Here is a 14,955-nt window from a genome sequence, read left to right on the forward strand (position 1 = left end):
ACTTCCCACCCACTGCTCCAAACAGACCCCATTTACTTGTTTCCCTTTTCTTGTCTTTTTAATCCACAAATACCTCAGGATCACATATTCATGTTTATACATACCCCAGATGGAGCACCATCTAAAACCACATCACACACATTAGTTCCAAACTTTCCTACCAATCACTTCCTCAGAACCAACTCAGTATTTCCGTTTATGATGTTTACTGAAAGCAATTGATGTGTTTTGTATCTCAACCTCTGGCCCCACCCAGCCACTGAGGCTGGGCTGTTATGGGCCATTCCTGTCTGTCTCTGGGCCCGACCTGTGCTGTGGCCATAATTAAGGATTAAAGAGGGGGTCACAGATGTTTAACATGTACATTGAAGCATACAATGAAATGCGTCATTTGCGTCAAATCCGCGAGGATTGGGCTGGGCAGCCCACAAGGGTCCCCATGCTTCAAGTGGCAACATTCAATGTCCACAACTCACTAACCCTAACCCTACGTCTTTGGAATGTGGGAGGAAACTGGAGCACCTGGAGGAGAAGTTCAAACTCCTTATAGGCAGCAGTGGGAATTAACCCTCAATCGTTAAAAGCTGGCACTGTAAAGCAATGTGCTACTGTGCCATCCCATCATTCCTGTCTCTGGACAATGATCTGTCGAGGTGCTGAACCAGGCTGACCCTGTGTTTATGTTCACACAGAACCCGGCGTCTGTACGGTGTTCGGTGACCCCCATTATAACACCTTTGACGGAAGGGCCTTTAACTTCCAAGGGACATGCCAGTATGTTCTGGTGAAGGACTGCTCCCGTGCTGCCAGTTTCCAGGTGCTTGTGGAGAACGACGCTCGGCGCACACAGGCCTACTCTTGGACCAGGTCAATCGACCTGGTGCTGAGCACGGGGACTGTCAGCTTGCTTCAGCACCTGACCGTGAAGAAGGATGGGGTGAAGATCGCTCTGCCCCATCAGGGACAAAACTTCTCCATTCAGCTGGAGGGCTACTTGCTCAAAGTAACGACAGCAGTAGGTGAGTTGCAGCAGTGGAACCCCTTGTTTTTCCACACCAGGTAAAATCTGCCCTTCCCCTTCCCACCCGAGGTGACAACTGTCCTTCACTCCCCCCTCAGATCCAGGTGAAAACTGCCCCTCACCCCCCTCCCATCAACAATTTCTTTCCTCCCACAGATGCTGCTTGGCCCACTGAGCTCCTCCAGCAGATTGTTGGTTGGTCCGGAGAAGCTTGTGTGGGCAGCACTGGGATGCTGGCAGGGATCAGTTTGCTGGGGTTGGTGGGGGTTACACTCTGCTCCTGGGATCTCTAGGACAGTTCCAGTGCTTTGAGAGGGCAGACCAGACCGAGGGTAATGTGACTCTCCCTTAGTGATGCAGTGGGGGGTGGGGGGGGGGGGGGAGGATGAACCATACTGAGATTGTACGACACTCCAGCAGTACTGCAGTGAGGGGCAGACCAGGCCAACGATGATGTGATACACTCTCAGTACTGTAGTGGGGGTGTGAGGACCAGACTGAGGGTGTGTGACACTCCCACGGTACTGCACAATGGTTGTTGGCCCGGGTGTGAAGGGAGGGAACACTGTATGGTCAGTAACAGATCTTGTGTTGACAGGTATTGAGATCTCGTGGGATGGAGACAGTTTTGTCGAGGTTATGGCAGCTCCCTCACTGAAGGGCAAACTCTGCGGTCTGTGCGGAAACTACAACGGACACAGACGAGATGATCTGATCGGTGGAGACGGCAGTTTCAAGTTTGATGTGGATGCTTTTGCTGAGTCATGGCGTGTGGAGAGGAACAAAGTGTGTAAACAGGCCCAGCGAAGGCTCTGGCCTCACGTCTGCTCCGGCACTGTGAAAGTCAAGTTCCGTGCTCACAGAGAGTGCCAGAGACTCAAATCCTGGCCCTTCAAGAACTGTCATTCCAAGGTCGATTATGTCTTGTTCTACAGGTGAGTGTCACTAGGGTGTTCTAGTGGGTGTACGGGTACAGGTGTGTGTCCCAAGGGGCACCAGTGGCTGTAGAGATACAGGTATTGTGTCAGCAGAGGGTATAAGTGTGTCCCAAGCATCATCATTTGGGTATTGAGGTACAGGTGTGTGTCCAGAGTGTCATTGTTGGGTGCCCCAAGGGTCAGTAGTGGTTGTAAGGGCTCTGAAAATGGGGCTCAGAGGGAGGTAAGATACTGCTTTAGCTGCTGCAGCTTCTATAAGACTCCAGTCTCACTTGTCTGGCATCACACCCATGGGTGGGGGGGGGATGGGTTCTGGGATGACTTGGGGAAACAGGCAACAGCAAAATTGACTTGTACATCCCTGAGAGTTAGGGCAGCGAAATGTGATCCCATCACCCTCCCCATCCCTGTTCTCAAAATTGTCCAGGACCATCTTTGAGCAGACACAGTGGGAATCTGACCTGGTCATCGGAGTTACTGGTTGAAGAACTGTATTCTGCTATGTCCCGATTCACCACAAGATGGCAGACTGTGCCCACATTGGTATCTCTACAGGCACAGAAGAACCGTGCTTTACTTTTGTCTGGGCATTAACTGGGGGCTTTGTGTGAACTCAGGGTTTTGTTGCTGTGTGTATCATTGCTAACTGTTACAGAGATTTAGAATTTCTGTCCAAATATGACTAGATTTGTTCATGGAAACTTGAAGCTCCATAAACTCCTGAGGTGAAGTCTTGGCAAACCACAAAAGCATCACATGAAATGTCACTGGCTCACAAAGTAAATCACTGAATTCCTCAGCGCCTGAGATTTTCCTGTCTGAACTGTCTGTGGTCACATTATGTTCTGGGGCATCTGGGCATTATGATACTTCATCCTATAAAGGTGGGGGGAGGGAAACAGATATTTTGGTTCTCTGAATTACTAAGTAGATTGAAAGACAGAGTTCATTGTTCTATAAAATAGTCAAGATTGAAGGGCAGACAGTTTAGTCATTAAAGATCTGGACTAACAGAGCATTGTGCAATGAGGCTGGTCAGAAACATTGTGGTATTTGGAACAGGAGTAAAGGTGAAGATCTTGCTGTTGGGTCAGATGCTTTATGCTGAACCCTGCTGTGACTTGGACGAAGTTGGTCACTCTCGGTGACTCCACTCTCGGAGCAGTGAACCACTTCCCACTCGACACAGAACAGGGGGAGGGGGCTGCACAGAGACAACTTGCATCTCTACTGCAAGAAGTGGCTGCAGGGCACACGATCACTGAATGTTTTAGAAGTATTTAGTTGTGACACAGGAAGACAGGGCACCTTGTGCATAGCAGTAACTCACCAACAGCAAATTAATTGTCAAATTATTGGCTTTAGTTCTGATAATGGGAGAGTCACTCTGAGTCCAGCACCAGTTACCCCCCTCCCGCCCAAATCCAACCACTCAGGCGGATACAAAGGAAGCAATGAACTCTTCTTTTACATCCACCGAGAGGGTATTGGTGCCTGAGCTTAACATCATAGCAAAAGGCAGGAAAATTTAAGAAAGGCATTTGAAGATGTAACCAGCAGAGTGTTAGTGGATAGGGAATGGTAGCTGTACATGTGGACAAGGAATGGCGGATAAGGACATCGAACTGTAGTAGTAGATGTGGACAGGGATGGTGGATGTGAGGTGAGAATGGCGGAGCTGGGTGTGGACAGGGAATGGTGGATATGGATGTGGACATTTTGCCTTTACTTCTCCTGTTATCTTTCCCACAGATCCTGTGTCACTGACATGTGTGAGTGCCCCATGCACAAGAATTGTTACTGCGAGTCTCTAATTGCCTACACACGGGCCTGTCAGAGGGAAGGTGTGCATGTGCACTGGAAGCCAGAGATGAGCTGCCTGGGTAAGTGGACAGGCAGCCAGCCTGATCTGGTTACTTGTGAGCAAAGTTTGCACAATGAGAGCTCACACTTTGTACTGGGATAAGACTGTGTGGAGTGCTTTGGGAACTTCTGTCTTCTGTGTTCACTTGTGGCACCTGCGTTCGAATTCACAGGGGACTTGGTGCAACTGCCTCTGGAATGCTCACTAGTCATAAGGCCTTCATTGCTTATGTGGCATGGATCTAGAGTAGCCTCACACACCATTCAGTCTCCAGGGATTTAGTGCCCAACCCTGGCTGTTTCTCACCCATGCACTGCAGCAGCTTCCATACGTTTACTGCTAACACACAGCTACACCAGCTCTAAACCGTGCCACTGATCCTGATCATCACGTTCTTCAGGAGACATTGTATCTTTCAGCCTAAACCACAATAAAATAGGATCAGGAGTAGGCCAATTGGCCCTTCAAGCCTGAGTCAACATTTACTATTACCATGACTAATCTACACTGCCTTCAAATCCTGTGCCACTTCCCCTGTATTCTTTGATCTGTCCAATATTTATCCACCTCCAGTTCAAATGATCCAGATTTCTCCACTCAATGGGACAGAGAACCCCAGAGAGTCACTGCCATCAGAATTTTCCCCATATCTCAGTTTTAAATGACCTTCCTCTTGTAGCTATGTTCCCTTGACTGTGAATCCCCTCCCCTTAGCATCTGATATGTTTGAATAAAATCATTCTTGTAAGCCCTAAGGAATAAATATGCAGTCTTCAGTATTTCCTGATAGGACAATCATCTCATCCCAGGAATCAGCTTGGCAATTCTCCTTGGACCACCTCCAATGTTATTACATATAATTTTTAGGTAAGTGGACCAAAACCGTACACAGTATTCCAGCTCACCAACACCCTGATAATTAGAACAAAAGCTCCCTATTTTTAAACTCCTTTGGAATATAGGCCCAAATGGTTTGCCTTCTTCATTACCTTTTGGACCTGCCTGATATTTTTGTGACTCATGCACAACACCTAGATCCCTTTGAACACTCATTTGCAGTCTCTCTCCATTTAGATAACTGTTTTGTCATTTTGTTATTCCTCTTTGCACTTTGTGACGCATTGTGCGGCAACCTTGCCGTTTCTTTAGTATTTTTATGTTTTTTATGAGGCCGTGTTGCTAGCTCAACGATCAACCCAGCACAGAAGTAAAATGTACAAGGAGCTGGCCCAATTCGAACCCAGAACTACTCGCCTCAAAATCTGGTGCTGATGTTAAAGCACCTCTGGCTGGCTATTTAGATAATAATAAGATCATAAGATGTAGGAGTAGAATTAGGCCATCCTACCCATCGAGTCTGCCCTGCCATTCCATCGTGGCTGATTTATTATCCTTCTCAACCCCATTCTCCTGTCTTCTCCCTGTACCTTTGATGCCCTGATAATCAAGAACCTATTAACCTCTGCCTTAAATATAGCCAATGACTTGGCCTGCAGAGCTGTCTGTGGTAATTCACCAACCTCTGATTAAAAAGAAAATGTCCTCATCTCTGTTCTAAATAGACCTACCTCAATTCTGAGGCTGTGCCTCTGATCCTAGACTCCTTCACTATAGGAAACATAGTCTCCACATCCACCCTGACTTGGCCTTTCAATATTTGATAGTTTTCAATGAAATCCCCACTCCCTCCATCTTACAAACTGCAGTGATTATGGGCCTAGAGTCATCAAACGCACCTCATACGTTAACCCTTTCACTCCTGGGATCATTCCACCAACCTCCTTGGACTTTCTCCAATGCCAGCACATCTTTTCTTAGATAGGGGCTCAAAACTGCTCACAATACTCTGACCATTGCCTCATAAAGCCTCAGCATTACATCCTTGCTTTTATACTCTAGTCCTCTCAAAATGAATGGTAAAATTGCATTTACCTTCCTTACCACCAGCTCAACATGCAAATTAACCTTTAGGGAATCCTGCATGAGAACTCTCAAGCCCCTTTGTACCTCTGATCTTTGAATTTTCTTCACATTCAGAAAATAACCCTTGCCTTTACTCTTTCCACCAAAGTTTAAACATAACCATACACTTTCCTACACAATATTCCACCTGCCACTTCTTTGCCCATTCCCCCAATCTGCCTAAGTCCTCTGCAGACACCCTGATCCCTCAACACTACCTGCCCCCCATTTATCTTAGTGTTGTCCACGAACTTGGCCACAAAACCACTAATTCTGTCATTCAGACCATTGTTCCTTTCCAAATTATTGACACAACATGAAAAGAAGCGGTTCCAACACTGACCTCTGCGGCACACCACGTCACTGGCAGCCAAACAGTACACACCCACTTTATTCCCATTCCTGCCAGTCAGCCAATCTTCTATCCATGCTCGTATCTTTCTTGTAATACCATGAGCGCTTATTTTGTAAAGCAGCCTCATGTGCAGCACCTTGTCAAAGGCCTTCTGAACAACCAAATAAATAACATCCACTGACTCTCCTTCGTCTATCCTGTCTGATATTTCCTCAAAGAATTCCAACAGATTGATCAGGCAAAATTGTGTCTTTAGAAAAGCATGCTGACTTTTGCCTGTTCTGTCACATGTCCCCAAGTAAACTGAAACCTCATCCTTAATAATAGGCTCCCATCATCTTTCCAACCACTGAAGTCAGGCTAACTGGCCTATGATTTCCTTTCTTCTGCCTCCCTCCCTTCTGAAAGAATGAAATGACATTTGCTGTTTTTCAGTCCTCTGGAACCATTCCAGAATTCAGTGATTCTTGAAATATCATTTCTAATGCTTCCACGATGCACTCAGATACCTCTTTCAGAACCCTGGGGTATAGTCCATCTGGTCCAGGTGATTTATCTACCTCCTGACCTTTTAGCTTCCCAAACATCATCTCCTAAGTAATAGCAACTCTACTCACTCCTGTTCTCTAGCACTCTTGTATTTCTAGCATTCTGCTAGTATATTTCCCAGTGAAGACTGACGCAAAATACTTATTAAGTTTGTCCGCCATTACTATCCCTCCAGTCTCATTTTCCAGTGATCTGATATCCACTCTTGTCTCTTTCACTATCTGAAAAAAACTTCTAAAACTTATTTTTATATTATAGACTAACTTACCATCATGTTACATCTTTTCTCTCTTTATGGCTTTTTAAATTGCCTTCAGTTGGTTTTTAAAAGCTTTCCAAACCTCTACCTTCCCACTAATTTTTACAATATTATATGCCCTCTCTCTTGCTTTTATGCTGTCTTTGACTCCCCTTGTCAGCCATGATTTCTCAGCCTCCCTTTAGTATACTTCTTCATCTTTTGGACATATCTTTCCTTTGCCTTCTGAATTTCTCGCAGACACACCAGTCACTGCTGTTTTGCCATCATCTCTGCTAGTGTCCCCTTCCAATCAACTTTAGCCAGCTCCTTTCTCATGCCTCTGTAATTTCCTTTAATACTGTAATACTGATACATCCAATTTTAGCTTCTTCTCAAAATGCTGGGCGAGTTCTATCATATTAGGATCACTGGCTCCTAAGGGTTCGCTCACCTTAAGTTCCCTAATCAAATCCGGGTCATTACATAACGCCCAATCGAGAAATGCTGTTCCCCCTAGAGGACTCCAACTCAAGCTGTTCTTAAAAAATCATCTTGTAGGTGTTCTACTAATGCCCTCTCTTGGGATCCAGCACTATTCCAATTTTCCCAATTTACCTGCATATTGAAATCTTCACCATTATTGCAATATTGTGCTTTTTACATTCTTTTTCTACTTTCTATTGTAATTTGTAGCCCACATCCTGGCTATTGTTCGGAAGCCTGTATGTAACTCCCATCAGGGTCATTTTACTCTTGCAGTTTCTTAACTCTACCCACAAGGACTCTACATCTTCTGATCCTATGTCACTTCTTTCTAAAGATTTGATTTCATTTTTACCTAAAGAGCCACTCCACCCCTCTGCCTACCTTCCTGTCCTTTCGATGCAATGTGTATTCTTGGATGTTAAGCTCCCAACTATGTTCCTCTTTCAGCCATGACTCAGAGATGCCCACAACATTATACCTGCCAATCTCTACATACTCCTCAGGATTATTCGCCTTATTCCATATACTGCGTGTATTTAAATATAACACCTCCAGACCTGTGTTCATCACCCTTTTAGATTTTGCACTAAGTTACGCTTCAGCTCATCCCACTGATGCCCTGTCACTTGCTTGTCCTTCCTCAGTCTCACTACACACTGCTCTTAGTTGTACACCAAATGTCCCATCCCCAGCCCTATCACCCTGGTTCCCACCTCCTTGCCAAATTAGTTTCAACCCTCTCCAACAGCTCTAGCAAACCTGCCTGCAAGGATATTGGTTTCTCTTGGGTTGAGGTGTAACCTGTCCTTTTCTACAGATCATACCTTCCCCAGAAGAGATCCCAGTGATCCAGAAATATGAAACCCTGCCCCCTACACCAATCCTTCAGCCACGCATTCATTTGCCAAATCAACCTATTCCTGCCTTCACTGGCACAGGGAGCAGTCAAGAGACCACTACCCTGGAGGTCCTGCTTTTCAACTTTCTACCTAACATTCTATTTTCTGTCTAAAGTAGCTCCTGCCTATTTCTACCTATGTTGTTGGCACCATTATGTACCACAACTTCCAGCTGTTTACCCTCTCCCTTTAGAATGTCGTGGACCCTTTCTGAGACATCCTGAGCTTAGCACCTGGGAGGCAACATACTATCTGCTTTCTGCTCCTTTAATTATGGAATCCCCTATCACCACAGCACTCTTCTTCTCCCAACTTCTCTTCTGAACCACATTGCCAGAGACCCCGGTCACTGTGGTTTCCTTTGATAGGTTCTCCATCACCCCCACACCACAACAGTATCCAAGTGGTACACTTGCTATTGAAGGGAACAGCTACAGGGCTGCTCTTCTTTTGCTGCCTATTTAATTTCACTCTCTTGATAGTCACTCAGGTACCTGCCTCCTGAAACTTGGGGGTAACTACCTCCATGTAGCTCCTATCTATGGCCTCTGCATTTGCCCCTATGAGCTGACGTCATTGAGCTGCAGTTCCAGTTTCTTAACATGGTCTCTATGGAACTACTGCCTGCAGCACTTCATGCAGAATCTGTCTTTATGATGGGGATAAACTCTTGCTGAGCATTATAGACCAGTTGTTCGTTTATCTGCCACAGTTCCTCTCATAACTTGTTTACGCAGTCTACCTCAGACAATTCCCTCAGGCCATTATAATTACCCTAATTTTGATTGAAGACATTGGTTATGGACCTATGGTGTGTATCCTCAGACTGTACCTGGAATTCTGTTATATTGTGCTCACTAGCCCCAAAGGGAATCTTTACCCACAAGATGCCTTAGTAATCCTCCCTCTTTCCATAGACAAATCTGGAATTAGATAGACTCTGCAATGCATTGCTCATGTGTTCCAATAATTTCTATGATACCATTGTCAGTTTGGGTCATCCCATCAATATGTACATTAATATCTCCCATGATAATTGTAGTTACCTTCAAACATGCCATCATTTCCTAATTTATGCTCATGATTTCAGTTCAAACCAATTCCACATCACCGCTCAGGTATCTTCCTTAATGAACAGATAAGAGTGTGGGACAAGGCCCTTCCAGCCCAACAAGCAGCACCACCATCAACCTACCCATTTAACATTAGCCTAATCACAGGACAATTTACTTTGATCTTGTATCTTGCTCACTAATGTGCAATTTTAAACCCTTGACCAATCAGAATTCAAAAGGAAAATTCCATCAGTTAGTTAGTTACCATTGCCTTGTCTGCTGCTGTGGGTGTAGGCTATGCTGGAGTGTTGGGTGCTATTTAAGGCTCAGCCACTGCACTGACCCCTGCTCCCTTGTCTGCTGCCACTGAAGGACACAAGCAGAAGTGTAAGGGCCACCCTTATCTATAAACCCCCTTCATTGTCCTCTGAGTTTTTAATTCTCAAGTATAACCATCGTCCAACGGGTGAGTAACTGCTGAATACAGCCAGCAGAAATTGGGACAGAGCCTTTGCTGCAGGATAATCGTGTTTACTGTTTTTTAACCCTTGCTCTATCTCTTTGCAGCAACTCAGTGTAAGCATGGTGCTGTGTACAACACATGCGGACCAGGCTGTCCAAAGACCTGTGAAAACTGGAATGAAATCGGCCCTTGCAATAAGCCATGTGTGGCGGGCTGCCACTGCCCTGCAAACTTGCTGCTTCACAGAGGACAGTGCATCAAGCCATCCTTGTGCCCCCGGTGAACAGCCCAAGGATCCAGGAGGTGAATAAGGTAATCAGAACGCAAATCTGGGGCAGCCGAAACCCCCACTGCATCTCCAACACAGACAAGAAGGGAACAAAGGAGCATGCTGTTTTTTTCTGGAATGAGCACGCGGAGAGTACGCCATTGGACAGAATATGTGATAAGTGTGCCATGTACACAAAAACTAAAACCTTAAATTAATACAAGATCAAATGGAATGATTTATTTTAGTATTTTATGCATTTTAGTACTCACCTCCCCTGCTTCTGTGTGTGTTTTGAAGAGTTTGCTGGTTGAAGAGTAAACGGATGAACTCAGCAGGGATTCCCAGTGTCACCCTCTTCCTCATCTGCAGGACAAGTTATTCAATTTCTTTTTCTCAGCTGAAGCAAAAAGCAAAGGAGCCTGGCCTTGGGCCAATTGAACTGGTTCTCTTTGATGCTCCAGGTGGAGACATGACCAGGAAGTACGGCATGGACAATGGGCTACCCCAGTGTCGCTGCCCCACAGAATGGCTGCACCTTTGGACCAGGGTTCTTCCTACCCAACACCCTTGGGTGTTTCCGAACAAACAGGGTAACTTTTATGATTCCAGACAGCTGCTGAGGTTGCGTATTCTCCCCCCCAACCGCACCAGGATGACAGCTAACAAGTTTTATTCCTTTATACTGTTGTCCTCTGCATTAGTCCTAGGAGGAAGCTGCCCTCTTCCAGTATGTTATGAACATAGATGTTCTCACCAGCCCAAGGCCTCCACTGTCTATCAGAGAACAGCAGCAATGTAAATGGGACAATTAGGAATACTCTCAAAGTTCAAAATATAACTGAAGCTGAATTTTTATTCACAAAATCTTTATTGAAAATAATCACATATGCATTAACTCCATAAAGACATGAAAATACCTCTTATAAAGGAACTATTACAAAGATCATATTTCTACAATTGTTCTCATGTTCAATCATACTTCCTGTTGCCATCTATAGAAGAAATTTGGATGACCTTTAAGCACAGCAATGCTTAACCGTCTCTGTCCATCCACTGACCTTTATGTCCAGTTGACAGTTTTCTTCATCTTTAACACTTTGTAAACATCATTCTGAAAGACTGGGATGAAGTGTGGAGTCGGCGACTGAGAAACCATGGAGCACAAAGGAGTTTTCTTCGCATTTTCCACATCTTCCACATCCCAAATTTCTGGCATACTGCAGCCTTCTCTATGGGTGAGAGGAAGCAGTGCAATGAAGCTGAAGCACAGGCTCGTATCAGTTTCATCAGAAACTGGACTGGTAGAGGGGAGATGGGCAATATAATGAGGTGGAGGGAAGCCTTGGAGCTAGAATTTGAAAGTGACTGGTGGATCTAGGTGAGGAGGAGTGATGATTGGGAATAGCAGCAGAGACTGGGAGGTGATAGGCAGATGAAACCATGGGCTGCAGATGACAGAATCTAATGGGAAAGGAAGGTGAAGCATGGATCCAAATGAAGGAGGGTGGAGAGGTAGATGGGAACTGTAGGAGGAGGAGACCCAGTGGGGTGAGATGGGCAGATGGAGTGGGTGGGGCAACTGCAGAAAGAACAGAGAGAGGAAGCAGGTTATTTGAAATTGGAGAATTCAATATATATATATATACCATCAGTATATAGACTACTCAGGACGAATGAGGTGTTGTTCCTATAATGCACACCTCATATTCCACAGGTAGTCTACAACTGAATGGTATGAACACTGAATTCTCCAATTTCAGGTAAACTTGTTCCCCTTGTGTGTCTCTCCTCCTGATTCACCCTACATCCAACCCAGTCCTCATCACCCCACTTTTTCTCCTTCTCTATCCACTCATCTGCCCAGCATCCACATACCTCTTCCACTAGGGTCCTCCATCTCCACCTCTACTTGTTTCAAATTCCATCATCTTCAGCCCATTGTCACCTGTCACCTCCTAGCTTCTAGCATTGTTTCCACTTCCCTCTCTCATCTATCACTCCTCCTCACTTGATTCAGCTCTCGCTCCACCCTTTCACCTCACCTCTTTTTACCAGCTACCTCCCCTCTACTCAGTGCAGATAAAGGGTGTTGACCTGAAATGCTGCCTGTTTGTTTCCCTCTACAGATACTGCCTGGCCTGCTTTTAGCTTGCTCATAACAGTAATTATTTTGAAAAATGTCTGCTAATTCTAAAGTCAGCAAAACAAAAATGGCAAAGACCTACCAAGTTAAAGGGACTTGGTTTCAGTATAATCACCACCTCTGGACCATCCCTTTCAGGGAACGCCAAACCGGCAGCTGCCCAGAAATGCAGCCACCACTGAAAAGCAGTCCGAATGGACCAACTGAGTAGCTACCGGACTAGTCAGAGGCTGGGATCCAGCACTGATTGACTCAGTACACAAAGACAGACCCAGCAACATATTGGGGATGCTCTCCATTGCCTGGATAATACCCAAGCTCAACAGGGCACATTGGTCATAGAGAGTTGAAGGATTCTGCAATACAATGGCTTATCTATGGAATTCTTAAATAAAAACTTCATTGGCATTACAGAAGGGATATCATTCATTAATCTGGATGTCTCAAATAAAGACGGAGGAGGGAGTCTGTTTGATTCTGCACTGACACAAAGACTGAAGCAATGAGGAACAATTAGCATGTATGAAGGACTTGATGGCAACTCAGATCAGAGATCTATTAAAGCTTTAAAATCATACGCACCTTGTTTTTCTCAAACACCAAGAATCTTCAAAAATAAAATAATCTACTCCCATGCGAATCAGCCCGTTCTTCACCTCCTCTGCTGACTTCCGACTGTACATTGCATACACCTGTTTTGTTCTTTGTCTGTGTGAGAAGAGATGAAGATGTTGGTTTGGCTTTAGTGGGGGGAGCTGTTTAGGGAGGGGATACTTCAGGAATGAGAATCTAGTTAGGATTAAATAGTTGAAAGCATACCCTTCAGAGAAGGAAGGCACTCAAAATATCAGCAGATAAGTGATCCACAGTAATCAAGGAGGCTGGGACAGGGAAGTGATTGCCAGGTTAGGAAAAGTACTAATAACACTCTGCCAACACGTGAGAACACTTGAATTCAAGGCTTTACATGAGAGGGAGGCGAGGGCAAGAGGCTGGTGGAGGGTTCAGGAAACAACTATCATGTCAGAAAGTGTGACCCTACTGACAGCAATGGAAGGTAGGATGAGTATCGACGTAGTGTGAAGAGACATTATTCTAGTCTGAGCCATCAGTGTAGTGGGAGGGTGTCAGTAAGGAGAGCAAGGATAAACAATGAATGGACAATAAGTGACAATATGTTTCTGTCAACACCAGGTTCTCCAGATTTCCTGCAGCAGGTCAGCTACCGAGATCAGCATCAAGTCAGGGTGACTGGCAGACTCAGGTAGAGAGAAGGGGTTCAGATGAGTGAAGGCAATAGCCAGCTAACCAGCTGCCTTGGTAACAGCTCCTCTTTCATGGGAGCTATTTTGGAAGGAGGAGTAACACTCAATGAACTGGGGAAATGGAAAGTTATTGAAACCAAGGGAGAATCAGGGAGATACAAGGTAGTTAAAATTCTGTAGGTCACCATTCAGCTGAAAATATAATAGGACCATTTGCCTTCAAAGTGTTATTCTTTAACAAAATGTTCAAAGTATTTTCTGAAGGGTTTATCCATCTCTCTATTCCCCTTAATAACTGAAATTGTTGATATTTAAAATACCGTAGCCCTTTAAACAATGAATATTTGAAAACACCAGACATTGAAAAAGCTGCCTAAACCAACCCACTGTAGACATCTCTGTGAACAGAGCTATCACCCACCTCAGACCTGAATCTTCATAGTGTGGGTGATTTACAATGGGCCGTCCAGTAGATAACTTGATGCTTGCCATCGTGGGCATTGCCCCAGCAAACACAGCATCTGAGGGAAGATTGAATGTTTTATTGATGAGAAGACCATCTTTTTATAATTATATATCTATAAATGGTGGCTAGTTATTCCATTTAAAATACAATTAAGTCACATATAAACGCACACGGGCTCATGAATATGTGTTACAGATGCCTTGGAAAAAAAAGTGACAACTGATATTTCTGTCACTGCTGCAGACTGCTCTCCCTGTGTATTCTGCACTAACGTCCCAGGAACACTGTTTTGAGTGACCAGCTTGCACCCCTGACCACACGACTGATTAAAGCACTAAGCCAGACCCCTATTCCAGTTTCTACATTTCCACAGCTTCCCTTTTCCACCCCGGTTGGGGTACGCAAAGACTGCATTAACAAGTAGCAGCAAAACTATGTTTAAAGTAATTTGCACAAGAGATTTTGTAGGCATTGGAAATACAGAATAACACACACACACAAAATGCTGAAGGAATGCAGCAAGCAAGGGAGGAAGTATCAAGTCTATATTCCTTTCTACAGATGCTGCCTGATCTGCTGAGTTCCTCCAGCATTTTGTGTGTTACTCTTAAAATAATTTGCCTTTGACTTCTGAGCAGCTTCTTTTGCTTGGACTCTAACAGCCAGATAAATCACTAATTTCACCCAGCACCACTACAGAGAAATGGAAATATCATGCGACTATATTAAAGGCAAAAGCAAAACACAGTAATCTTTGGTGTATTAAGGAATCTCTAGAACTGAGCAAAAGATCATTAGTGCATTATAGCAGAACCTTATGTGGTAGTTGGTAATGCGATACTGAGATCCATTTCACAGGGTGGCAGCTGGATGAGATGTGATCAGGAGAACTTCAATAGCAGACTTTGCATTGCTACTTGAAAAATGGAGCAGAAGTTCTTAAATGGGGCTAAGCCAGTTGCACATGGTGATTTACA

General features: G+C 44.8%; 2 protein-coding genes across 8 annotated transcripts in view; one reads left to right on the plus strand and one right to left on the minus strand.

Annotated features, from left to right (window-relative positions):
• bmper (BMP binding endothelial regulator) overlaps positions 1-14,955 on the plus strand; it is a 50,210-nt gene that overhangs the window by 27,662 nt on the left and 7,593 nt on the right. For 4 of the 6 annotated variants that reach the window (XM_073049938.1, XM_073049889.1, XM_073049899.1 and 1 more), the window contains 4 exons: positions 693-1,019; positions 1,620-1,956; positions 3,712-3,842; positions 9,938-12,883. In XM_073049938.1, the coding sequence (XP_072906039.1) occupies positions 693-1,019; positions 1,620-1,956; positions 3,712-3,842; positions 9,938-10,116 (974 nt within the window). In that variant the 3' untranslated portion in view covers positions 10,117-12,883. Of the gene's footprint in view, positions 1-692; positions 1,020-1,619; positions 1,957-3,711; positions 3,843-9,937; positions 12,884-14,955 lie in introns of those variants that run through there. The other 2 variants (XM_073049918.1, XM_073049927.1) reach the window with 1 other exon arrangement.
• Positions 10,954-14,955, minus strand: part of dpy19l1l (dpy-19-like 1, like (H. sapiens)) — a 114,773-nt gene continuing 110,771 nt past the window's right edge. For both annotated transcript variants that reach the window (XM_073049848.1, XM_073049843.1), the window contains 3 exons: positions 13,934-14,033; positions 12,830-12,955; positions 10,954-11,333 (listed from right to left, as the gene is read on the minus strand). In XM_073049848.1, the coding sequence (XP_072905949.1) occupies positions 11,165-11,333; positions 12,830-12,955; positions 13,934-14,033 (395 nt within the window). In that variant the 3' untranslated portion in view covers positions 10,954-11,164. The remainder of the gene's footprint in view (positions 11,334-12,829; positions 12,956-13,933; positions 14,034-14,955) is intronic.

This window comes from Hemitrygon akajei, chromosome 1, assembly GCF_048418815.1.
Source record: "Hemitrygon akajei chromosome 1, sHemAka1.3, whole genome shotgun sequence".
NCBI lineage: Eukaryota > Metazoa > Chordata > Chondrichthyes > Myliobatiformes > Dasyatidae > Hemitrygon > Hemitrygon akajei.